Raw genomic sequence first — 25,985 nt, 5'->3', positions numbered from 1 at the left:
AATATGGCTTGTGAAAAATCTGAAGCCATTCTGATTCCTAGCCCATTGTATTGCATCTCTCTCCTCTCTCCTCTCCTCTCCTCTCCTCTATGCGTTCTGAAATTTTACAATAATGGACATTACATTGAAACTGATTCCTTTAGTTCTGGGGAATTTTCTTGATTTACTGACAAATTTCTTCTCTCCATTTTCTCAGTTCTCTTCTTCAGAATCTAACATTCAGCTGTTAGATCTGCTAGAATGACACTCTAATGCTCTTTTCTTTTCTCTTTTCTTTTTCATTTCCCTTATTTTTTGTTCTATATTCAGAGATGTTTTCAATTTCATTGCCTAATTCTTCTATTGAGTTTATCATTTTTGTGATCCTAGTTTTCATTTCCAAGAGTTCTTTTTTACTCCTTAAATATTCCTTTTAGTGTTCTCTTCTTGTTTCAAGATTACAATATCTTCCCTTATCTCTATAAAAATATTAATGATAATTTTAAAACTTTTTTCTCCTTCCTACATTATCTCTATTTTCTCCAAGTAATTATTTATGTTTGCATGCTTTGGTATCTTCCTTTCATGTATATAGCTTTCCTCAAATGTTTGATAGTCTTTGGTTGTCTTCTCAGTTAAGAGAGCAGGACTGAAAAGTTAATTGGAAGCTTTGTGTAACTGGGTGGGATTTTCTCACTGTGAGCTTCATCATTAGATATTTTGGAGGACCTCTTTAGTTGGGAACCCCCAATGCCAGTATGTGATATGGTGTGCCAAAAGCTGTCTAAAAGCTAACCTGTCAACCATTCTTCCCTCCACTGTTGCTAATAGAGCACTGATTTTTTTTTTCTTTAGGGTGGTAAATTTGCCCAATTCAAGGTATGAAATATAGTCCTGTGGGAGGAGCTGGATAGTCTATAACATAGCATCCAAAAGGCACAGCAATACATGGCCATGGAGTGCAATCCAGGGATAGTGAACAGAGGTGGCAGGTGGCTCATGATGCCAGGCTATATCTGTCTGTTTGCCGCAAGACTACAGAAAGTGACAGGGGAGAGGGAGGATCAAAGGAAGTAGGCAAAAGGTATCAGTTCCCAAGCACACTGGGGAGGGAAACTGAGGCAAAAGCCCACCCTACAAAAGCAAAAATTAAAGCAAAAATTAGGGGATGGAAGGGAAAGCTACAACTCAGCAATTACTTAGACAGGCAGGGCTCTTGCTGGAAAGCAAGCATTAGGCTGCTGACATTATTGATTAGACTGCCATCATATTCAGGACTGGCTCAGCAACTGGTGACGGCCTGAGTCTAATAGATGGGCTCCATTATCTGTAGAAAGCTGGGAAAGCTACTGAGTAACAAGGCAGTGATAGACAACACAAGTAAAACACAGATTAAAGTAACATCTAGAGCATCCTAGAGAGGATAAATGATTCACATAAGGACAATATAGTTAGAGCAAAAGGCTCAGAGCTGATAATTAGTTTTATGTACCATTATGATCATAACTACCATAAAACATGAAAATACTTCCATGCTAGTTTGCAAACAGCAGCTGAAATGAGCCTTCAAAGCATCCCTCTCCCCTCACACCATTTCCTTCTTAGCATCACCGGTGTCCATATCACCTCATGACCTGGCATATGAGAAACCAACAGAAGGCCTTCTGGATCCTATTCCAGCCACTGTCCATTCTGATTGTCAGTGCTCATGCATCATCAGTTGTTAAGTATTTTGCCTTGTTCCTGAGAGGCTTTACCTGCATTGCAAATATAATAACTGCCTACCTGTCTGATTTAATAGATTGTATGCAAATGAACAAGTTCATAAATGTTTCTGTATGAGCAACCCAACTGTTTAGTACCTTTAAGAGGTCTGGTAAAGAATTCTCATCAATAAAAGAGCCTTCCTCACAGGGATATGGGGCAACTTTAAGGCTCTCTGGTCGAAATAGCTATCCTTTATAACCCTTCTAAGGCTATGAGACATCTGAAGTATTTACTAACCAAACAAGGCCCAATAAAACACTTTCAACTTTAAGATAACAAACTCAACTCTGTTAAAACTCCACATCCTTTGATGAACTCACCAAAATGAAAATAGAGTAATTATATATATTTTAAGGCATAATCCATAAGTACAAAGAGATCAAAAGGAAATAACCACTACAAAAATGAAGAAAGCAGAGGGAAAAGTAACTTACTTGGAAAACCTAAGAATTTTGAATCCTAAGCTGGTAGTTGAGAAAGTCAAGAATCAAAGCAAATTACAGCAAAAGGCTCAGAAATTGGGAGCACCAGTGTCTCTGGAAGTAGAAAAAAGGAGGGTGATAGTATGAAAATGGGACTAAAAATATGAAGACAGGTTGAAAATCCAGTTAAGGAATTTATACAATGAAAAATCATTAAACCAGATACTTTCTTTGCCTCTGCAGCTTCAATCTCCAGCCTTTTCCACTTTCTCTACTCTTTTCTTCCCTACTCTGTGCCCTGAAAGGTTATTCTTTACAGACTGCCTTGAACAGGTTCCCTAGCCCTCTGCTTCAGATTAGGTGTGGCAGATGGAAAGCATCAGCCAGAGATAGATGTTCTGATCAAAGGGTGGAAGGGGAGAGGTCAAGATGCTTTTTCCTCCTGCTCCCTCCCACTGGGCCATGGTTTGACAGTGGCTATGTGCTTCTCAAGGGTGTTCTGTAACCATTCCCTTTTGTACCCATTCAGGCCTAGGGATAGTAATGCCTTTCCTGTTGTACCCCTGGATGCACTACTCTTCAACCTTTCCTAAACTCTCTTCAATTATTCATTTTAAGTAAATCATCTATTTTCAGTTAGCATTCAGACTTTGCTGCTACTGAAAATCATTTTTTAAGACACTGTACAAGTTTACCACAATTTGTTCAACCAATATCCTACTGAAGAACATTTAAAGTATTTCTAATCATAGTGGGGAGTCTAACTTCTGGCCAAAAACTTATGTGTAATCTCTCAGGCCTGACCATGGGCAATTACACAGGCTTTACCTGGCAAGTCTCTTGGGAAAAGCTGCCCTCCCACACCAGACTTAGTGCACAGCCAGCACACTACAGTCTTAGAAAGAAATTAATAATCTAGGACACAGGCACTCCACCCAATCAAGCTCTTTCACATATCTGCATATCCTAGCTTAGGCACCTCCATTTGGAGGCCTCTTTATCAGGGGCCTTTTCCCAGACACCTCTGCTGAGACCTCCTTATGAGGGGTAAGGAGAGGAACCTTGAAGACACTTTTCTCTACTGTGACTCAGTACTCAGTGAGTACTATTTTTCCATTCCTATTCCTTTCCCATATTCCTCCCCCCAGCCCCTGAGGCCATAAAATGGCCAGTTATCTAGTTCAGGAGTGCTCCCTTGGCAGAGAGATTTCCACATGTACACTGATCCTCCTGACCCTCGCTGGGTGCTGTTCCCCAAAGAAGAATGGAACACTTTCTCTTGGTTAGCTTCTTGCTTATACTAGAGCAGTAAGGAACGAAAGGGTTTGAGTGTTACTTTCATTTTGGCAGCTCAGCTCTCTCTCTAGCTCAGCTCCTGACACTTTCCTACTAAAAACACTGCTACAAAAAAATCACCTTCCATTATGTATAATTGCTCATATGTGGAAGTATATGATAAAATTAATTGGTAGAAATGCAATACTGGACAAAGAGTAAAGGCATAATTTTGACAGCTATTGCCTAATTTCTCTTCATAGAGATTGTATCAGTTTACTGTCTCCTAACACATGTAAGGGTGCCCTGGGTAAGTTATTTAAACATTCTGAGCTTCAGTCTACTCCTCTGTAAAACAGGCATAAAAACAGTAGCTACTCCATAGGGTCTGCCATTAGGATTGAATGACTTATTATAAGTTAACTGTTTAGAATAGTGCTTAACTATTATTATTGTCATTATTATGTCCTTATACCCTTGACAACACAGAATGCCATTTTATTTTTGACAATGAGATAAAACATGGTATTTCGGTGTAGCCATAATTTGTATTTCACTTAATATGAGTAAAGTAAGAATTTTATAATACGTTGAAGGACAAGGAAGCTCTAGATACTGATGTAGAAATACCGATGTGGAATAATTTCCAAGAAGCCTTAGTAAGTAAAGAAAACAAGAGGCAAAACAGTACAGTAGGCTAACATTTCTTCATAAGAAGGTGGAAAAATATCATGCATACATATTTGTTTATATGTGCATAATACAGCTCCAGAAGGATACACTTGAAAATGGTAACCCTGGATCCTGGATTGGAGGGGGTGGGGGGCAGGCAGGGTAGGGCAAGGATCGGAGACTTTTTATTGCACATCTTTTTGTACCTTTTGAATTTTGCGTCTTGTGAATGCTTTACATATTCTCCCATCACCACATATGCACACACACACACCAAAACAATTTTTAAAATAAAAATGCTTTTAAAAATATTTTTATATCACTGTAAAAGAATGCATGTTTAATGACATGAAAACTGTTCATGATAAACTGTTAAGAAAAAAAATGTTATAAAACAGAAATGTATATATAATCCATATCTAGTAATCACATATGCACAGGGAAGAAAAAAAGCCTGGCAGGGTATAATCAAGCTTTAATAATAATTATCTCTGGATAGTGGATGTAGCAGTCATGTTTATTTTTCTTTCTGTGTTTTTTCATATTTTCCAAATTCTCTGCTTGGAAATCTAGCAGTTTTGCAAAAAGAAAAATGTTAGCTTTAAAAGGATATTATACATAGATTAAAAAAAGACCTAACAAAATAAACACATAACAACATAAATAAATCTCAGACATAATTTTAAATAAAAGAAGTCACATAAAAAAGAGTGTTTATTATATGATTCCATTATAGGCTGTTCAAGAAGAGGTAAAATTTACTGATAGAGGCCAGATTAGTGACTACTCACGTGGGAGGAACAGCTATGATTGGAAAGGGGCATGAGAAAGTCTTCTAGAGTGTTAGAAATACTCCATGTGTTGATCTGGGGGGGGTGGTTATATGGGTGTGTACATATGTACAAATATCTTGAGTTATACACTAAAAATCTGGCCACTTTATATAGACTGTATCTCAATTGTAAAAATTAAGTCTCACAGGATATATTTCTAGACAAATACACACAAAGATATTATGCCATATCTGAAGAGTAAAATAACGAGGATGTTCTAGGGAACATGCAATGGTAGAGTACACAGGATGAACTTTGCAGTCAGACAGGCTTAGGTTTGAACTCCAGCTCTGCCACTTATTAGTTCTGTGAATCTGGGCAAGTTGCTTAACCTCCATCTGTCTCAGTTTCCTTACCTGTAAAAATGGGAACAATAACAGTACTGACCTCATAGGATTATTGTAAAAGTCAAATGTGATAATGCAGATGAAGTGCTTAAAAGAGTATGTGGGTCATAGTAAGTATTCAGTAAAAATTTCTTCTGCTGCTAATAGTAAATGTAGAAGTTCTTTGTCCATGCGTGAGCATCCACTCACACACACATATGCACGCATGCACATACACACAGACACATGACACTCACACAGATTCTCTACAAATGCCTCTATTCCACTGGCCAAAATTACCAAGAAACAAAAGCAAAAAGAAAAGAGACTAACAGCCAGTGTTACACCATTTCCATGAAAAATATAAAGTATTAGACAAAAATATTTTAAAATATACATATTTGATTAGCATAAAACATTTTGTGAAGCTTCAAATGAAATTTTCAGAAATCCCAACAGCAAAAGAACATATTTCAATATTCAAAGTCAGTAGCCAAAATTATCACTTAGAATTTCAAATAGAGAACAGGAAAATGCATCAGAAAACTGACATACAGGTTGGTAAATGCAATTGTTTCCCCTTATTGGAAGTGTTAAGATCAATCATTAACTATGCAGTGAAAAAAATCTTCATTTGTAATACTAATAAATGCTGAAACACACCCTCGAATTCTTTTGCTTGGGCGAAAGGGAAGAAAACAGTAATAATTCTTTTTCATAGATTATCCTTCAAAGGAGTCTCCTGTAAAGGATTCTTATTGGTGGACAATGCAAATTTTAAAAGGAAGTACAGTATTTTAGAGATAATTCAAAACTCTAAGAAACAATAAGACAAAGATCTTCCCATGTTCAAAGTTTAAAACCCAGGTTATTTGTGATTTTTGTTTTATCACTAAAGACCAATAGTTTAATTTTCTGAGTTAAACAGAGACAAGAAGACATGTATAATAGAAATACACAAATTTCATGTTAGTCAATAATATCAGTAATAGTTAAAACCTATATCCTACTTCCTCCTCTGTGCCAGACACTGCTTTAAGTGCTTTTTACGTATCTACCATTTTAGTAAGGTAGATACTATCATTATCCTCACTTTACAGACAAGGAAACTAAGGAATAAAGGGATTAAGTAACTTTCCCAAGTCACACACTAATAAATGACAGAGCTGTGATTCAAATTCAGTCTTCCAACTCCAACACTGATGTTCTCACCATTTAGTCATTTAACTAAAGATACTAAAATTATGTAAACTCAGTGATAAGTCATGTTGATAGCATGTACCCTTGATATAATGTGATGAGAATGGCACTCTCCTCCGTGGTTATCCTCCCCCAAACATCAGACAAACACAAACTGATAACCATTCTACAAAATACTTGCCCAACACTACTCAAAACCATCACAGGCCAGAGGAGCTAAGAAGGCACTAGGATTAAATGTAATAATGTACTGTGGGTAGTATTCTGGAATAGAAAATTGACATTAGGGAGTAACTAGTGAATTCAAATTGTGGAATTTCGTTAACAGTAAAACACTAATGTTGGTTCCTTGGATGTGACAAATGTAGAATGGTAATACAAGATGTTAAGAGTGAAAACTAGGTGAGGGGATACAGGAACTCTCTGTACCATCTTTGTAACTTTAATGCAAATCTAAAACTATTCAAAAATCAAAAGGTTATTTCTTTAAAAGTATGTAAACAACTATTTTGATTTTTATCTTCACCCATCCCTTGAGGTATTTCTTGGAGAGGCATCCAACAGACAAGCAGCCAGTGTCAGAAAAACACAAGAAGGAAACAAATGAGAGGTTTTCTTTTCCGGGCCAGAGAACTAACCCTAGGCAAAGAGGGTGGGTTTTATCTTACTGCTCGTGGAGAAAGACCTCTGGAATCCAGCCAAAAGACCTTAAAGCAAATGAAAATAATATGTATTTATCCATCTCACTTTCACCAACAAAGATGTGATTTGTTTCCTACCCCCAAACTAAGGACATTTTAAAAGTTGGATACTGGCAATTCTAAGTTGTATTTCAATGTTTCCTGTTTATTAGAGTTACTAATATACAAAATAGATCCTTCATACACTCTTTCCAGGCACCAAACGCAACTATGGGGTTTTATTCAGTAATATATTGATACTTTGGAAAACCAACTCTGACTAAACCCTGAGATGACAGCAGGAAGTCCTCTCTCTTAACTCAAGGAGAAGCCCCAAGCTAGAAAGGAGTGGAGGAAGGCTTTTGTAACCAGATGACTCCAGATAGGTGGGCAAGAGTTTGCCAAGAAATAAACATTCCAGGCAGAAAGAGCAACATGTGCAAAGGCCTAGATATAAGAGAACACAGTGAACTTGAAGTTTTCAAAACTTCACTAATTTATCCCTGGAGTATAAAATGTATTATGGGAAGTGGAAGAAATGAGCCTGGAATGATAACATCTTAAATATGTTTCAGGATATATTTCAGAAGAGAAAAGTCTACTGTGAACAAATATGAAGTCACGTGTGCAAGAAAACATTACGTACATGTGCAGGAACAGACTTGAGACAGGCCTGAAGCCTAGAGTGGTATACCAGGGAAACTGACCTTCAAGTCACTCAGTGTCTGAGTAAAGTAAAAACTTTCATAAGACTGTATAAATATGTTGTGGCATATGCATACCATGGGCTACTGTACATCAGTGAAAATAAATAAGTTACAGCACTACCACCAACATGGATGAATCCTAAAAACAGTGAGCAAGTCAGAGAAGAATACCTAATGTATGATTCCATTTATATAAAGTTCAAAAAGGTGACAGATATTAACTAGATTTATTATGTTTATCATTTTGCAATAAAGTTGACCTTTGAACAACATTGGGGTTAGGGATGCCAACCCCTGAGCAGTTGAAAATCTATGTACAATTTACAGCTGGCCCTACATACCTATGGTTCCACATCCATGCATGCAACCAACTATGGATTATATAGTACTATAGTATTCATTTACTGAAAAAAATCCATGTATAATTGGACCTGCATAGTTCAAACCCATGCTGCTCAAGGGTCAACTGTATATACAAATATCATATCATTATATCATACTGAAACTGTTATGTGTCAATTATATCTCAGTAAAAAATAAAGTTCAAAGACAGGCAAAACTAAATAATATATTATTTATAGATACATACATAGGTGGTAAAAACGTATTAAGAGAAAAAGGAATGATTACCCCAAAATTTGGAGTAGAGGGGAAAGGAAACAGAATGAGAAAGACATGTATCAAAGCTTCAGAAACACTGGAAACATACTATTTGTTAGTTGAATGGTAAGTATATTGTTATTTCTAATTTTTAAGTTTTATATATACTTTTGTATGCATGATACATTTCAGAATTTTTAAGAAATATAATAAAAAGTTTAAAAATGAGTTTTAAAAAAGAAGTGGCCCTAGGTTTACAGATTAATATCCCAAATTTGCAACTTAATAACTAAGTGACCTCAGACAAGTTATTTTCTGTGCAGCTCAGTTTCCTGATCTGCAAAAATGGGGAAACTGAGTCTCATAGAGATAAACAGTACTTCTAATACCTACCTCTTAAGATTATTATAAGGATTAAATGAAATAAAATAAGTGAAAGCTCTTAGAACAATTCCAGGCACATAATACGCAGTTAATAAACATTAATGTTTCCATTATTTTTATTATTATAGCAGATATTTAATAAGTGCTAATTTCCCTTCTGTCCTTTCAGAAAGAGAAGAGGAACCAGTACAAATGAAGGTCCATTCTAAATTCCAAGAAGAATCAAGAAGAGCCATTAGCGTTTATAGCTTGCTGCATTAGTACTGTATTTCTTCAGTTCTATATTCACATTTTGTGGCATTTTAATGGTCCTAAAATTGGGATTGCATGATTTAATCAGTGTGATTTCATAAAGGTTTTTCCCTCCTAGAAACCTCTTATTAAAATGAAGATGTGGCTTACAATTGATTGTGTCTCAGAATCAAGGAAATAAAGAAATTATGCTGTTGCCATAGCAGGCATGACAGTTTTAAGAGAAGAATAGATAAGCAACTAGGGGGTAGAATCCAGGCCTTGGATTTTTTGTGTTACAGCAAATCCACCACCTTTGGTCATAACCTTTAAAAGATTGTGAGTTTTCTGTTAGTAACCTGATTGTCCCCAGACCTCTGCAGCCTATGGATATAAGTGAGTCAAACTGCTTTGACCCCCACATTTTGCTGGTTCTAAACCCTTAGTGCTAAGCTTAGGACTTAGATGATCAAGACTTAAGTACCACCACCCCTAAGTCTCCCCAGTTACTTCTTGGAGTCCTCAATGTTCAGGAACTGCCCTCCATATGCCTTTAATCTGGTCTCTGTAAATGTCCAGTCTGTGCCCCATCCTTGAGGGAAAGTGTATCCCCTGGTACTCAAAATGTGAACATCCTCCAGATAAATATTCCTGCTTAGTTAAGAGTCAAGTAATCTGGGTCCCTAATAGACATTTTAACAGCAGCCTATGCTTTTGTTGAAACTACATGTAATTCAGGAAGTGTGTTGGTTGGGGAGGAGAGTGATGGTGAGAAGCAAGTCTCAATCCTGTGTTTTTACAATTCCTTGTTCCCTTTTAAGGAATCCTCCTAATTTCTAGATCCTGACTAGAGAAAAATACCAAACTCTGGGTTCCCTGGCAGCACACAGCCTATTCCCACCAGTCCACAACTGATCAAATCTTTCTTAGCTCATGTGATAGCTTCACCCACATTCTTCTCTTAGATGACTTCACACTGTTGCCCCTAGGACTTTTTTCCTAACATGCTATCCTCCAACATGCAAGAAGGGGAAAAAAAGGCAAAAGTTCTGGGAAGGGAGAATCTGTTCTTCCAACTTTCCTCATCTAAATGGAAAAAGGGAATGAGAACACCTTCTGTTCATACTGTTCTTCTTAATATTGCCTTTTATTTAGTTTATTTCTTGGGCTTCTTTGCCCTTTATCTTCAGTTAAGAGGGCAGTTTCTAGTTCAGGGTCTGGGAAAATTCTTAGAACCACTAGTGTTTCTGTAAGCATCAAAGGAAAAGTCCATTCTCCGGAACAAAATCGTGTTTAAAAAGCCATTCTAACCTTTGTAGGTCTTTATATCTACAGCCTTCATGTTTCCAACAAGAAGAATATTCATTTTATCTAGGGAGGTTCCTATACCTTTTGATCATTTTCCTTTCCCTTCTATCTCCCCACCTCCCTGTCGTTCCTCTTCTTCTACCTCTGAGGACCTACATACAGAATTCCCCCTAACAAGCCCCTTTATCCATACATACCATCTCAGGCAGGTGAACACTTGCAGGGAGAAGGATACTAGTTCTTCAGATTCAACTAGATTCTGAATTTTAACTCCATCCCCCCGGGGGAAACCGCCTGCAATTATATACACCACCAAAGAGAGTAAATAACTCCAATTTAATGATAAGCTCCAATTTAATATCCTGATAGTATGTTTGGGCTTCAGAGAGGAAAATCCTATTCTGTAATATATATAAGTAGTATTTTTTCAGTTAATTAGTCCATGTAGAAAGGCTGCTGAAAGGAAATGTCATTCTGGTCCTAAATGAAGATCAGGTCACCTCAATATGAGGAATTCTTATCAATAACCCTTGCAGCTGTAAACTACAGCAAACATTCCCATTCATGCTAGAGAATATCTATGGGGAGGGTGCATATATTATTGATGGAGCTGGGCTATGATGTGAGATAGTAGTGAAAATAATCTGCAAACTGAAATCAAATATAATATTATGGTTTTCCACAGGAAAAGCCCAACTACTAATTTTCCCCTCCTACTCTTGAAACATTCTGATTGGATTAGGTTTTCAACTATATGCCTTATTTTCAGGCTCAATTGAATATTTAAACATTTTTCCTAGTATTCAACTAAAATGAAGAAAATATTAATGGTAGTAGTTCTGTCATAATAGAAATAAAGCCCTAGAGAATTCGATATGGTTAAATCTAGCAGTGCAAATGAGTGGACTACAGGGTGAGTTGTCAGTTCTTTAGAAGCAATCTGAACCACTGATGCAGATTATTTTACTTTAGATGTAATCAGGAAGCTCCATATTGAACTTTTATAACAGAAGAAGTAAAATGGTTAAAACTGCTGACACTGGTACAAGTCCCTAAACATTTCTAGACTCAAGCATCAATTACTACAATCTCACTTCTTCCATCCCCAAACTACCCAGACCTGGTGAGAGGTATGGCTTTGCATTTACACTCAATTTTCAATAATTTATTTATAAAACATAACATTCAGGTTTCTAAACATTAATACAATTATCATTTTGTTGTATCATTTACATTTATAAAGGATTGACATAAATCCATCACCCTTACTATAAAAATAATTCAAAGTTAATTTTTTACTAAAATGGGTCAATAATGTCTTCCTTGGAAACAAAAGACAGCAAACCATTGTAGGATTAAAAATAATTTTCAAGCTCTTTCTCCATAAGTTACTGAATCAAATATTTTGGCTGTTTTTAGTACCTAAGTGGCATCAAAAAGCTTTCAGTTCCAGATTAACAGTTTTGTGAGCCTTTCTCTGTAATATGGATTATTTCATTGTCCAATCTAGAGACATGAGGTTCTAAAATCATGGGGCAATAATTTGTTATTTTATACCATAAGAAGATAAGTTTATTCAAACAGTTGGTTAGAATTACTATAAATTACGTGAAATTTCATTTGATCTATGTTTTCAAGATACATGTGTTTGTTTTGTTTCAAAACAAAACAAAATTTATTTGTTTGAAAACAAAACAAAATTTGTTTCAAAATATGTGTTTGCTGAGAGAACCAGGTCAATTTTGCTATGAGGGAACTCATTACTCCACCAAAAAGAATCAAAGCTTAACAGAAGTTTTCATACTTTGAACTGAAGGGCGAGAAAGCATAGAAATAAGAAAACAGGCAGTGAGGTTGGTGGCTGAAACAATTCAGAGAAGTATAATCAAGTGCAAGTTCAAATCTGGTGATTTGGAATCTCAACTTGGAATAGACAATGTGTGTTTCACATTAGTTGGCTTATTTCAGAACCTTCTTTACCCTTCAACCAGTTTTGAAAGAAGACTATTGGTTTAGAGCAGAACATTCCTGAAACTATCAGTGTTTCTGCAGGCAATGGAAGAAGAGTCTACCCTCTGGAACAAAACAGTTTTTAGGCAGTCCTTGCTGCCCTTTTCAGGCCAGCTGCCCTTTATGCATATAGCCAAATCCCTCATCATCCTTCATGTTTCCAATAAGGACAATCCTCATTTTTTAATCTAGGGAGGCACATACTTCAAGATAAGAAAATAATAACTACTGAGTATATGAAAGGGTTATTTAGTATAAATCCAAAGGTCTGAAGTTGGTTTGGATTTCCAGCTAGATGCTTCATTGTAGCTACACAAACATGCGTATAGCAAATTGCTGAAATTTGCTGAGGATTGTATCAGCTTCAGGAAGATCATGCTTGCAAGAACTACAAGAATATCCAACAAAACCACTAAAAACTAAGATTTGCTCAAGGCTATTCCCTGGGAAAGGGCAGCCAGGCAATGAGCTAAGTGATATCTGACCACCTGCCCTCAACGGATTGAAGTCCTGATTTTTCCACTGTACAAATTACCAGCTCTGAATAGAAACAAGAGGTATGGTGGGCTGGCATCTTGACAGTTCCTGCTAAACTATTACTACTTTACTGTGAAGAGTACCTCCCACAACTGATAATCATTTATGTGGGCAGGCATGCCTTCGGAAATGTAAGTGGATGCTTGGAAAAGAAAGAAAATGCAGCTACAATACTGAACAACCATGCATCGTCCATTTGCAAATGTCTTATTTTTTCTCTACTAAATTCTCACAGTACAGCAGCCTTTGCTTTTATTAAGCTTAAACTTGACACAACTATTATGGATTTACCCATTCTCCTTCCTTTTCTCTCTACAAAATAACAGGGAATTTTGACTGGTCAGACTCACTTTCTGAGTTCTGCTATCCCAAGTCTCTACCACTGTTGATACTTCATGCCATGGGAGCACCGCTGGACTTAAAAGAGCTTTGAGGAGCCTTAAATACAGTTTATGAGTGGTTCTAAGAGTTTCTCAAGCCCCTTTGGGAACCTGGGAGGGTACGAGACCAGGAGTTCTTGACTCCCTGTCCCACTTTGGGGAAGTTTTAATTTATTTTATGTATGGGGCTTTGTCATAAATTTCTGTTAGCACAAAAAGTTCAACTGATTTTCTGGGGTTTAAAAATGGCAGTGTGGTAGAAAGAGGTCCGAAAGGGGAGTCAGACTTGGTTCGAAGGTTGTCACCTACTGAGACAGAGGGAAAACATACCTCTCCTCCCTGATAACTGGCGGCAGTACCTACCTCACCAGGACGTTGTGATGTCGAAACTATGAGTGTGGGAGGCACAGTGGCTGAGCACGGGTTCCACCCTCTGCCGTCTTCAGGCCGGAAGTCCTACCTCCGTGACCCCAACCCAATCCTAACCCTCCATCCCACCCTCAATCCCACCCAGAAGTGGAACCCGTGGACCAAGACATCCACTCCACACGCCAGGACATCGACCCACCGGCCAAGATATCTTTCCACCGGCCAAGATATGGATCCATCCGACCCAGAGTCCCACCCCACCAGCCAAGAGTCTGACCCTGCAGACCTAGACTTTGACTCTGTTGACCAAGATTATTTCTCTTCTGGCCACAAGTTCGACTCTCTCTACCAAGAACTGGACCTGGACTCTCTTAATGAAGATCTTCTTTCTCAGTCTATGCCAGGCGCCATGACAGTGACCTCTGTGGGCACATATGAATCCCACTCAATTGCCAAACTAGAGGATCTCACAGAGGCCATGCAACGGGAGCTCAAATCTGACTCACTAAATTGGAGGCAGAAATTGTAACCCTACACCACGTGCTGGCAGCCAAAGAGAGACAGTGCATGGAGCTTAAGAGGAAGCTGGGCCTTACGGCCTTTGCGGAACTGAAGCAGAATCTGTCCAGGAGTTGGCATGATGTTCAAGTCTCCAACGCCTACATGAAACAAAAGACATCAGCTTCCCTGTCCACCATGGGCTCTGCCATCTGCAGGAATTTTGGAGACATGAAGAAGTCAGCCACATTCAGATCCTTTAAAGGGGGACAATCAAGTCCAGGGTCGCAGGTGGCAGAGAGCTTGGCAGTGACTGTCTTCCTTTCTCAGTGAGAAGTGGGGATGATCCACTCCCAGTTTCAGGGAGTACAGACAACCGGCTCCCGGTTTCAGGGAGCAGGACTGATCCAGTTCCAGGGAGTAAGGAAGATCTACTTCCCTTTCTGGAGCCAGAATGAGCTTCCTCATAACCCTGCCTGGCCACCTAACCAGTGCAAGAACTCCTTTCCCTAATCCCAACTGCACTCTGCCCATCAGAAACAAGCAACCAAACCACAGTGGTAAAGTTAATTCAGGAAATGGACAGAGTTCAGTTTTGAGAAATTAAAGCCTATTTGTATACAAATATTTGCTGCTGTTGAGATAAAGAACCCAACATTTTGTACCCAGTTATTTTACACTAAAGTTTGTAGGTGAAATGTGTCACTATACTAGCCTTCCTGGGGTTGCATTTAAAGGGACAGGACAATAGTTTCAGAGGGATTTTAGGACAAAGCTAAAACTCCTTTTTTTGAAAACCAGTGTATCAGAAAGCCAAAGCAGGTTTCTGTTTAGAACTAGGAAAAGGTATGAAATAATCTGTAATTTTATCCCCTCCCTACTTCCTTCCTTCCTTCCCTAAATCTCAGAAGGAAGCTTGAAAGCTCTACCTGGACTATGATTTTTGTTTTAAAAAGATGATCAAGAAAACTGTTTTTTTTTTCTCTGAGACCCTCAGAAAGGGGGAAAAATATTTTTTTTTTAGGATAAAGCAGAGTTTAACAGCTTTATTGAGAAATAGTGCATATACCATAGAAGTCATTCATTTAAAACGTACAATTCAGTGGGTTTTTATTTAATTCACAGAGTTGTGCAACAATGAACACAATTTTAGAACATTTTTGTCACCCCAAAAAGAAACTCCATAGTCTTTAGCTATCACCTCCTCTTTCCTTTTGGCATCCCCTCACCAACTCCCCAAGCCCTGGCAAACACAAATCTACTTTTTTCTATCTCTATAGATTTTCCTGTTCTGGAAACTTCATATGAATGGAATTATACAACATGTGGTCTTTTGTGTCTGGCTTCTTTCATTCAGCATCACATTTTTCTTTTCTTTTCTTTTCTTTTAACATTTTTTATTGATTTATAATCATTTTACAATGTTGTGTCAAATTCCAGTGTTCAGCACAATTTTTCAGTCATTCATGGACATATACACACTCATTGTCACATTTTTTTCTCTCTGAGTTATCATAACATTTTGTGTGTATTTCCCTGTGCTATACAGTGTAATCTTGTTTATCTATTCTACAATTTTGAAATCCCAGTTTATCCCTTCCCACCCTCCACCCCCCTGGTAACCACAAGTCTGTATTCTCTGTCTGTGAGTCTATTTCTGTCCTGTATTTACGGTTTTTGTTTGTTTCTTTGTTTTTGTTTTTGTTTTTTAGATTCCACATATGAGCGATCTCATATGGTATTTTTCTTTCTCTTTCTGGCTTACTTCACTTAGAATGACATTCTCCAGGAGCATCCATGTTGCTGCAAATGGCATTATGTTGTCGGTTTTTATGGCTGAGTAGTATTCCATTGTATAAATATACCACTTCTTCTTTATCCAGTCACCTGTTGATGGACATTTAGGCTGTTTCCATGTTTTGGCTATTGTAAATAGTGCTGCTATGAACATTGGGGTGCAGGTGTCATCCTGAAGTAGATTTCCTTCTGGATACAAGCCCAGGAGTGGGATTCCTGGGTCATATGGTAAGTCTATTCCTACTCTTTTGAGGAATCTCCACACTGTTTTCCATAGTGGCTGCACCAAACTCCATTCCCACCAGCAGTGTAGGAGGGTTCCCAAAAGGGGGAAAATATTAATAGACTAATTGCTACATAATACTATGACTTTCATAAAACTTGATTTTTTGAAGCTCCTAGTTAAGCAAATTAACTTTAGCTTCAATTTAGGAGATTGTTAACTACTCTGGACTCAAGCTGAAATTGCAACTTTATTTTGCCTTGTACTTTATAACCTTTTTATATATCAAAATGAGGGTTTTATAACTTAATCCCTGTGGCAGCATGTCTCTGCCACAGCAGGGCATGCCACCTAAAAGAAAGAAAATTGTTTCTCTGTTCTGCAGCAATTCCTAGTTAGTTATCACCTCCAGCTGAAGGACTGGAGGGATAACAGCCTAGCCACATTCTAGAAAGATAAACTCCTGTCTTAAGTGACATTTCAAAACAGAATGTCCATCCCCTATAATTCTGGCCATTATGTCTTTGAATAGACCTAACTGATTATACATCACTGGTCATGTTGACTCCAAGTTTGCCCTTATTTATAGCTAACCCCAATGGAGAAGGAAACAGAACCCCACACTCAGGGGACATCAGGATAGTAGCACCCTGTAGGAATCTGTTTTGGGTTTGTTTGAACTTTCTTATATCTGATTTTCACAGGAGCTATGTTTTGGGGTATTTTTTTTCTCTTTTCCATTTTCAAAACGCCAGGACCTGGTAGCTTTTTTCATTCCTCCAGTCACACTGCCTGAGTTAAAAATTTGTGTCTTATATTGGCTTTTAGCAAGGGGACTAGGATTTTATTTGCTTGGGTGTATATACTGATAATGCCTCACTGCCTAAAGGTAGTCCCTACAGCCTAAGAAGGTGACCCTGTTTTGTTGATTTTGAACGCTCCTCCTATATTCCCTTGGTTTTCCTAAAGCAAAACCAAATACCACTATAAACGCAAAAGCACTTGATAAACTGTAAATTTACTGATATAAAGTCCACAGATTTCTGAAGACAAAGATTTGCCTGGATTAAAATAAGATGCTCAACTATTTTACATTTTGTGTTTTAATTTGCTGTGGTTTTCTATGCTGAAGAACTAGACACAAACTTGCAGCATGCATGAAGCCAAAGTAGCCCAACAGGCAAATGCTTTGACCCCATATTGCAGAAAGCCTTGTGTTAGACAAAATCTCAGGCTGGCATCATGGGCCAAACCCAGAATATGTTCTATTTTATTTAGTCATTCGAATAAATGCAGTAACAGTTTCCTCCAATAAATCCTCAACTCCTTGAGAGCAGTAAAGAACATAACTATTTTTGTTCATCATTGTATTCCCACACCTGCCTTAGGGTAGATGTTCAATAAATACTTGTTGAGTAGTTAATGAAGGAATCAGTATCACATACTTCAGACATCAAATCTTGGATCCAAGAGATTATCAACAACATGAACTTGTTGACAATTTCCTCCTGCTTTTGAAGCATTACATTTCCCTACTCAAAGACAATTTGAGACCCTACTATGTGTCAGGCACTGTGCCGGGCTCTGAAGGCACAGAAATCAATTAGACATGGCCTGTGCTCTCTAGAAACAGATTTTCAAATCATTACAATTCATTGCAGTAGGTGCTAAAGTAGAGGATATCTGTAAAGAAAGGGTGTTCAACTCTGCCTTGGTAGGTCAGAAAAGAATACAGAGAGGCAGAAAGTCGTAGAAGACAAGTAGGAATTTGCCAGACATACAAGAAAAGAACATTCCAGACAATATCCAGAGGAACTAAGTCATGAAGGAATGTAATAGAATGGCATGTTCCAGGAAATACCAATAAGTCATTGTGGCTAGAAAGAGAGGGTAAGTGGTGAGAGATGAGGATGGAGAATTAAGCAGAGACAAGACCATAAACAGTCTTTAATGATATCTGATATGAGTATTTAATCCTGTAGGAAATGAGGAGGCATCAAAGTTACTTAAATCAATTTCATTTTTAGATGGATCACTCTGGTCACTACAGAAATAGACTTTGAAGTATTTAAGAGATAGAATCTCCAAGACTTAGGAAACAACTGCATAGGGGAGAGAGATGGATAGATTTGCAAGTTGATAAAGATGTAGAATTTAAAAGACTTGATACTGACAATGCTAGAGCTTTGTTTTCAATTTGCTTTGGCTTTTTTATTGGATTCCTGCATACCTGCATCAGCAGCTATGGACACCAACTAAAATGCCTTATGAGCATGTGGACTCTGGATCAAAGTTTTCCTCCAGATTTTCTTTCTTCCACTTGCTCTACCCTTCCCCTGCATTGCTGACCCTCATTCTCTAGCCCGTCTACCTTCATAATTTGATCAATTCCGCCCATCTAGCCCTATCTGGATTTTGTAACCTAGCCTCAGTCTATTTAACTTTAACTAGAACACTTAAGGATGCAATTTCCAATAATCCTCAGAATATGCAAACCCTCAAAGATGCCCCATCTGATTCAACCTCTGAGAACCACTGGTTGGGAGTGATGTTGGAAAAAAATTCCGAGACTCTCAGTTTTCTTGGTCTTCCATTGCCCATACGAGAAGGGGGTTGGGGTGGAAGGTAGAAACAAGCTTGAAAGTTCTTACTCCCACAGATGATACTCCCCATGTAGCTGGCAAGAATGGAAGCAGAGTACCAAGCCCTTGAACAAGCATCAAACATACCCCACCATATTACAAGCATCACTCCCAGAGAAATTCACCTGCACTTCTGGAGACTACTTTATTCTAAGCTCCAGATTGGAGAGAAATTATATCACGTATCTCCTCTCAGAATGTGCACAGACTGCAGAGAAGTGGGCAGTGATTCAGAACTGTAAAAGTCTTTTGACAGTGCTAGGCAATGTGCTTGATAGCCCTACCTATCAAGGGGAAAATGATGCCATTTGTTGACTCTGATAGGGGATGAGGTCATTTGCATCTGGGCCATGGGATTTCAGTTGTTGCCCATGAACTCCAATGTAAGAAAAAATGGTAAGTACCACTGTATCAACTAAGGCCTCCATGTAATTACTATCTGAGACCACTCCTGCTGACCAGACCAATTGGTGGGAGGCTCAGTGATGCTATGACTTCCAGTGCCTGGAATCTCATTCCCATAAGACAAGTGACAAATGGAAGAATGCCTTCCTGATGATGCACCATAGCCAGCTACTATGACACATTATCATGGCACTTGGTCATCTCTCAGAAGTTACTAAGAAGGACCCTAAAACATTAAAAAAAAAAAAAAAAAGTCTGGTAATTCCTGAGAGATCATCTAATAATTTAAAAGTTCATTCCCTGTTTACCTACTATACTACCACCCAAATACATGGCCACCTCAAGAAGAGAAGTGGGTCCTTCCAGAAGTTGAGGGTTTTGGTCACCTCTACCCGAGTCCTGGCTACCAGGTCTCAGACCTATAGCATTAGAACTGGTAGCTAAGTGGAGAAAAAATGATTACTTAACTCAGAGGGATAATTCATAGACCTGGCTGAGCCAAATTTTCTTTTTAGAACATTAGAAGTAAGAGATGAAAAGACTCAGTTAGATTGAAACTGATCTGTACCATCATATAGGTATGGGTTGGGGTTTTTTGTTTTGTTTTTGGAACATATCCAAACACAGATGGTAATCTACTGTAAGGAGACCAGAGCAGTTGTACAGAGAGTTGCCATGTGACCACCTAGCCAGGGCTGAGGGCAGGGTACAATTTCAAAGAAGTGAATGTGAGCTGGGCTGTTATGCCAAAACTTAACCACTACAGAAATGCTCTCTGATACTCCTCAAGTCCCATGTCCATGTCAGAAAAAAAGAGTCATCTGGGTTTTTAAGGTGACAGAAATCACTTACTCCTTTTAGGAAAGTTACAGATCATAAGGGCAGTCTTGGGAACTACTAGGAAAACTAGGGAGACCCTGGTACCCTGGCCAGGGAAGAGGAGAAACCTCTGCTCCTAATACACTGTTGATTTTTATTTAGGAAAGAGTTTATTTGCTTATTCAACAAATATTGAGCACCTACCATGTACCAGGCACAGTTTAGGTGCTAAGGATTCAGCAGTGAGAAAAAGACAAAAGATCCTTGACTTCATAGAGCTTACATTCATATGAGGAAAAAAATTAAATGATAACAAACACCCATGCATCTACCACACAATTTACAACCCAGAATAGCTATTTACCAGAGGCTATGAACACTTTATAAGATGAAACTGATTCCTTCCTAATTAGTTTGGGTTCATAACATGCTTAGCCTCTCCTTGTTTTTCATGTTTTAACTTGATAGTATGGCTTCAAATATCCTAATATTGACTCAGAAACCTGTATTATAACCCAGGCCAACCACGCTTTTGATAAACTGGCTACAAACCTTCAGGGGTTATTACTACTCCTTCAGATACCAAAATTCACTAGAATGACTTACAGAACTCAGGAAAGCCCTACAGTTATGACTACAGTTTTATTATAAAGCATACAAATCAGGATTGACCAAATGAAGAGACACACAGAATGAGATTTGGGAGGAAACCTGAATCTTCCATGTCCTCAGGATGCATCATCCTCCCAGCACATCCATGTATGATTACCAACCTAGCAAGCTCACCTGAGCTTCAAGTGTCCAGAGTTTTTATTGGTATTTCAGTACATGGTATGATTGATTGGATTATTGGCCAAATGGTTGAATTCAATCCCCAGCCTCCTTCTCTCTCTAGAATGTGGGTGGTCAGGCTGATACCATGTGACTCAAATCCCCAGACCTCTAATCACATGGTTGGCTCTTTCCAGCACTGCCAGCCTCCATCCTGAAACTATCCAGGCCCCTACCATGAATAACAAAGACACTCCTATCACTCAGGAAATTCCAAGGATTTAGAGGCGCCTTACGAAGAATCAGGGACAATGACAAGCCAATGTTATTTATTACACAAAAACCAGGCAATAGGAAGCTGCCCTACAAAATGGCCTTTCAAGCTCCACAAACACAAGCAAAGGGCACTGTGCCTCTATGCTAGCCGGTAAAGACTTCTTACAATTCATCTGGTCAACGTTCCTTACCACCACAAAAATCACATGTGATAATTCACAGCACTGCTTCACCAGCCAACATACACCATTCCATAGCTCTTATAGCTTCCAGATCATTATTTACCCCAAATTTCCAAATTCCTGATCATTAGTAACACCCTAGTGGTTGGCACCCAGAAAAGCCACAGACTACCAATGGAGGCGTAAAAAATCAAATGCACCAATGACCATTGGATTGGGGCTGCACTGGAGATGAAACAACTGCTCCACTCAGCCCTGCACAAAACTGGAACATTTCTTCCTTAGCATTCAAAATCTTTATCTGCCCTGTGGAAGTTGATATCTAATTATTCCCATCCCTGCATAGTCATCCTGTCTTCCATTGATCCTTGAGGAGCCTGGTCCATCTAGATCTTTACCCACCTTCACATATTATCTGTCAGGCCCAAAACCTAGACTGGGAAGCCAGAGCACACAGAAGTATTAGACATCTGCTGGTTGGTACCTTGTCCCTCCCCTGTGGTACTTAATACCATGGAGCCATTATGGAGCTGGGAAAATGGTGGTGGAAATCAGCTTCCTGCTGCAAACATGTCCTCAACCCTGGCCAGGGCCTTTCATGAAGCTCTCCTGATGGTGGACAGTTAAGGCAGTTGGGGTGAACTTTGGCAGCAGCCACCCTGGACACCATCTCAGTTATTTCTGGCCTGCTGTCACTCTGAACTCTCCTTCCTCTGTACTCTGCCCTCCCTCTATCTGACTCCAAACCTTTGGCATTCTATGTCCCAAACTTTGAGCCTACCTCTGGCCCTGTGAATTTATTATTCAAACCTAGTGTTCCCATCAAATGGTTCTTACCTTTTCCTAATAGACTTAGTTTGCCCTTTGATCTCTGATTCTTTGTTGCTGTCTAAGAAAGCCTGTTAAGCCCAGCTGAACCTTATAGGAGAGAATATAGTCAACCCATACATTTGAAGTCACCAAAGATTGGCTAGTTTGTAATGTATATAGTTGCCAAGAAGGCAAACATTTATAATAAGAACTAACATTCATAAGCCATTTACTAAGGACCAGAAACTATTCTAATGCATTTCATGCTTTAATTCATTTAATTTTCACTATAGCTTTTCAAAGTAGATTATTATTCCAATTTTACAGATTAGGAAAGCAAGACTCAAAGAAGTAATTTTCAAAAAACACACAGCTAATAAGTGGCAGAGACACAGCAAGCCAGGAAGAGGAAGTCTCACCAGAAACCAACCATACCGGCACCTTGTTAGACTTCCGCCCTCTAGAATTGTGAGAAAATAAATGTCTGCTATTTAATCTATCCAGTCTGTGGTATCCTTTTATCACAGCCCTACCAGACTAATATAATCTCCTTCAAATTTTTACTCAAAAAATTTTTGGCCACCCTCTGTACAGTTTTAACGACCACATCTCCATTTCTGGCTTTAGCACCAGATACCATAGACTATATTTTTGCAATTTGTTTATGGTCTACCTCTTCCACTAGAATGTAAACTCCATAAGGGCACAGAATTTGTCCATTTTGTTCACTATTATATCCCCAGCATCTAATGCAGTGTCTGTCACGTAGTAAGTACTCAATAAGTAAATGATAGGAGGGAAGAAAGTCCAGGAGCTACCTGGGTTGGCCTTCCTCATATTTCACCAAACTCCATAGGACAGGAAGGAGGCAGGGCTGGGACAATAAGTGAAACTTGATCTGCACTTAGAATGGGGTCAGCATGATGACAAATATCACCTTTAACAATCAGAGTAGCTAGAGTCAGAAAGACACACTAGGTCCAAACCAAGGAGACGTCTTAAGTCACTAAAAACTTAAGGGCACCTAGGCAGCCAATGACTAACTCTGCCATATACCTGGTTGTTAAGCCTTGTGGCTTTTACTTATGCTTATTTTACCTGCTCAGAAGTCTGCCTCCAGAATGCTTTAAAGGCTTTCACTCTTAATTTTAGCACTCTTTTCCTTAGCCCAGACAGAATGGTAGTGATATGAGGAATGAAATGCAAGTGTACTCAGTGCCTTCAAAGGTTTCCTTCCCTCCTAAAGCTTGAAAGTCCTAGAAAAGGAAATGTTTATAGTGTTCCCCCAGGTAGCAGCTGGGAGTCCTCCAGGCTCCACCAGGAATCTCTTTTTAGGCCTAGCTTGTGCCATTGTCTATCTTGTTGTCAGCCACTTGGATTTCACCTCTCTCCCTAGCCTCTTTTGATGGCATCTTAGTTTGGGTTTCATTCCTGGATGCTGTCTCTTGAATTATCTTAAGCACTTTACTCAGAAGTCTCTGAGCAGCTGAACTCAGCACCTGGGGCTCCTCCTCCTGCTCCTCCAAGAGTGGTTTTAGAGCAAAGGAATAGACAAACTCTGTAACACACCCCTTCTCCCAGCCAGCTCTTCTCTACTCATAGCTTCTCCTCAACACTAGGGGGTGCTACTCACACTGTTATTTTGTCATTTTGTGCCACACAAACCCCACTGTCCTGTTCATCCCTAAAACTTCATCAGTCACGTCTCTTAATGAATGTTTATCATTAAAGCTTAAATCTGTGACTCTCCCTTAAACATGGATAAACCTCACACCAACACCTCATGCAGAAAAAGATTTACCATTAACTACCGTTTTGACCTTAACCTGTAGCACCTACTTGGAATACTGAAAAGAAGGTCAGGGGGGGATTTTTTTCTTTTAACTCCATAGAGTATCTGACTCCATGTATTCTGTGTATTCACTTCAGGACCAGGCAAGTAGAGGAAATCCTTGCTCTGATCCAATAAGAGAGAAATCCTTCTCTGAAGGAAGAGGTTGTTTGTGGCACTGGAGGAAGAAAGAAGAGGACGAATTATTGAGGTCAGTGGGTGAAAGACAGGAAAAGAAAGGAAGTGTGCCAGGAGCTACTTCAAAGCTGGGCAAGGAAGAAGTCTTCTCACAACACATCATCCCCCAGGCCCCAAACCCTGAAAGCCACCAGCTCAACACCTCATTACCCTCCTCCCAGTCATTTCTTAGGGAGATTCCTTGCCCCAGGCGACAGAGGCTCAGAAGTGGGGGAAGGGAGGGGAAAAGAATCTCCATTCTTCCTCCAACCCTAGTCAGACCCCTGAACACATCTCCCTGAAAAATACCACTCACTGAATGGCCAAGCCCTAAAGTTCTGTTGGAACTCTACTTCAGAGCATTATGGGTTAAACATACTAACCACCATGCATAATTTTGTTTTTATGGAGAATGCATTCTAAGTTCCACATAACTCACTTCTACAAAAGAACTGCTGGAATTCTGTCATTTCAACAGGCTGTGTAACTCTCAAGTGAGAGAGGAAGATACATTAATGTGTCTTGGGATTGTTAGCTTCATCGGACAAGGAAAGATTGTGTGTCCTTTTTGCTTGAGAGCTTTCTTATACTGCCTTTTGATCATCTAGAGATAAAGAAATACATTCCCTTCCTTCTTGCTAGGACTTAAAGTATTCTGAGGCCACTGACCAACACATCCATTGATTCCTGCAGTGTCAAAGCAAAAGTGCTGTGTCTCATTTGCTTAGAAATGCAAGAGAACAAGTAAAAGTCAAAAAAAGAAGTTTAACGTTAGCTTCTCTGGGCATTTTGATCATGAAAACCACTAAAGCATACCTGATAAAAGTGGGCTCAGAGAACAAGTTCATCTAAATTCAGATTAATAAACTGTACTTTAGGCACTTAAATATAATCGTGTGTATGTGCATACACACAAGCACACACTGAGGGCAAGTGGAGAAAATGACACGCTGTCTTCTCAGTGAAGCCGAAAGTCTAGCTAACTCTAAAAAGATGTCATTACTAAGTGAGCTACAGTTCACTGTCTATGTGCAAGCTAGCCACTAAATCATATTTATCCTTCTGGCGGGCCCTTAGCAAAACAGGACATTCATCTTCTAGTACATAGAAATAGTTCTATATTGCAAGTTTTCTTCTGAGGGAAAAACATGATTTGAAAATAGCAAGAGATAAAACAAGCTTTTTCAAGTGACTCTTCAGTAATTAATATTTTTACATATAAGAAATGCCCTACAAACATTTAAAAAGCGTTCCTGAGTGTCAGGACAGTGATGTAAAAAAAGTCCAGTAAACCTCTATATGCATTTGAGCACTTCCTATGTGTTAAGGCCTTTACTTCTATTATCTTCTTTAATCCTCACTAAATTCTTTTAAGGAAGAAATTAACTCTCCCATTTCAAAACTGAAAAAGTTAAGGCAGATAGACTAAAGAACTTGCCCAAGTCTTTGAAGCCAGCTAATGGCAGAGTAGACATTTGAATCCAGATGCATCTGACTCAGAGCCTGGCTCTCAGCTACTCTCCTGCCTCCCAAATGGCAGAAGTCCTGATGCTGCTATTAAACGTTAGCTATGATTACCAAGGATTGCCCAGGGGCATATTTATAGTGCAAGCATCATGTGTGACACACTCTCAAAGGGTTTCTCTGTAGGAAAGAGTGCACTTGCCAGAGGAAGGTGTTTCTGAACATTATTACCAGTAACAAATTTTTAAAATTAACCTATAATTTTTGTGCAATAGACAATCTTTAAGCAAGTACCTAAGAACATGAATAATGCAAACTGCATAAAAATGGGCATGTTTTGTAGGGATATGGGTGCCCTGCTTAGGGGAGCTGGCAAACAGAGGGGAAAGGCAAACACAGGTGTATGCATG

The 25,985-nt window shown here is 38.9% G+C and overlaps 2 protein-coding genes across 3 annotated transcripts in view; one reads left to right on the top strand and one right to left on the bottom strand.

Moving 5' to 3' along the window:
- The window catches only part of RANBP6 (RAN binding protein 6), a 225,517-nt gene that overhangs the window by 177,691 nt on the left and 21,841 nt on the right, over positions 1-25,985 (bottom strand). The gene's annotated exons all lie outside the window — the stretch shown is intronic.
- On the top strand, positions 13,403-14,716 carry TPD52L3 (TPD52 like 3). Its single transcript, XM_006195713.2, is given in 3 exon segments — positions 13,403-14,177; positions 14,180-14,440; positions 14,443-14,716. Coding segments are annotated over 3 exon segments (930 nt in total). The 5' UTR covers positions 13,403-13,702; the 3' UTR covers positions 14,637-14,716.

This window comes from Camelus ferus, chromosome 4 (genome assembly GCF_009834535.1).
Source record: "Camelus ferus isolate YT-003-E chromosome 4, BCGSAC_Cfer_1.0, whole genome shotgun sequence".
Lineage (NCBI taxonomy): Eukaryota > Metazoa > Chordata > Mammalia > Artiodactyla > Camelidae > Camelus > Camelus ferus.
This window is presented reverse-complemented; position numbering and strand designations above follow the sequence as displayed.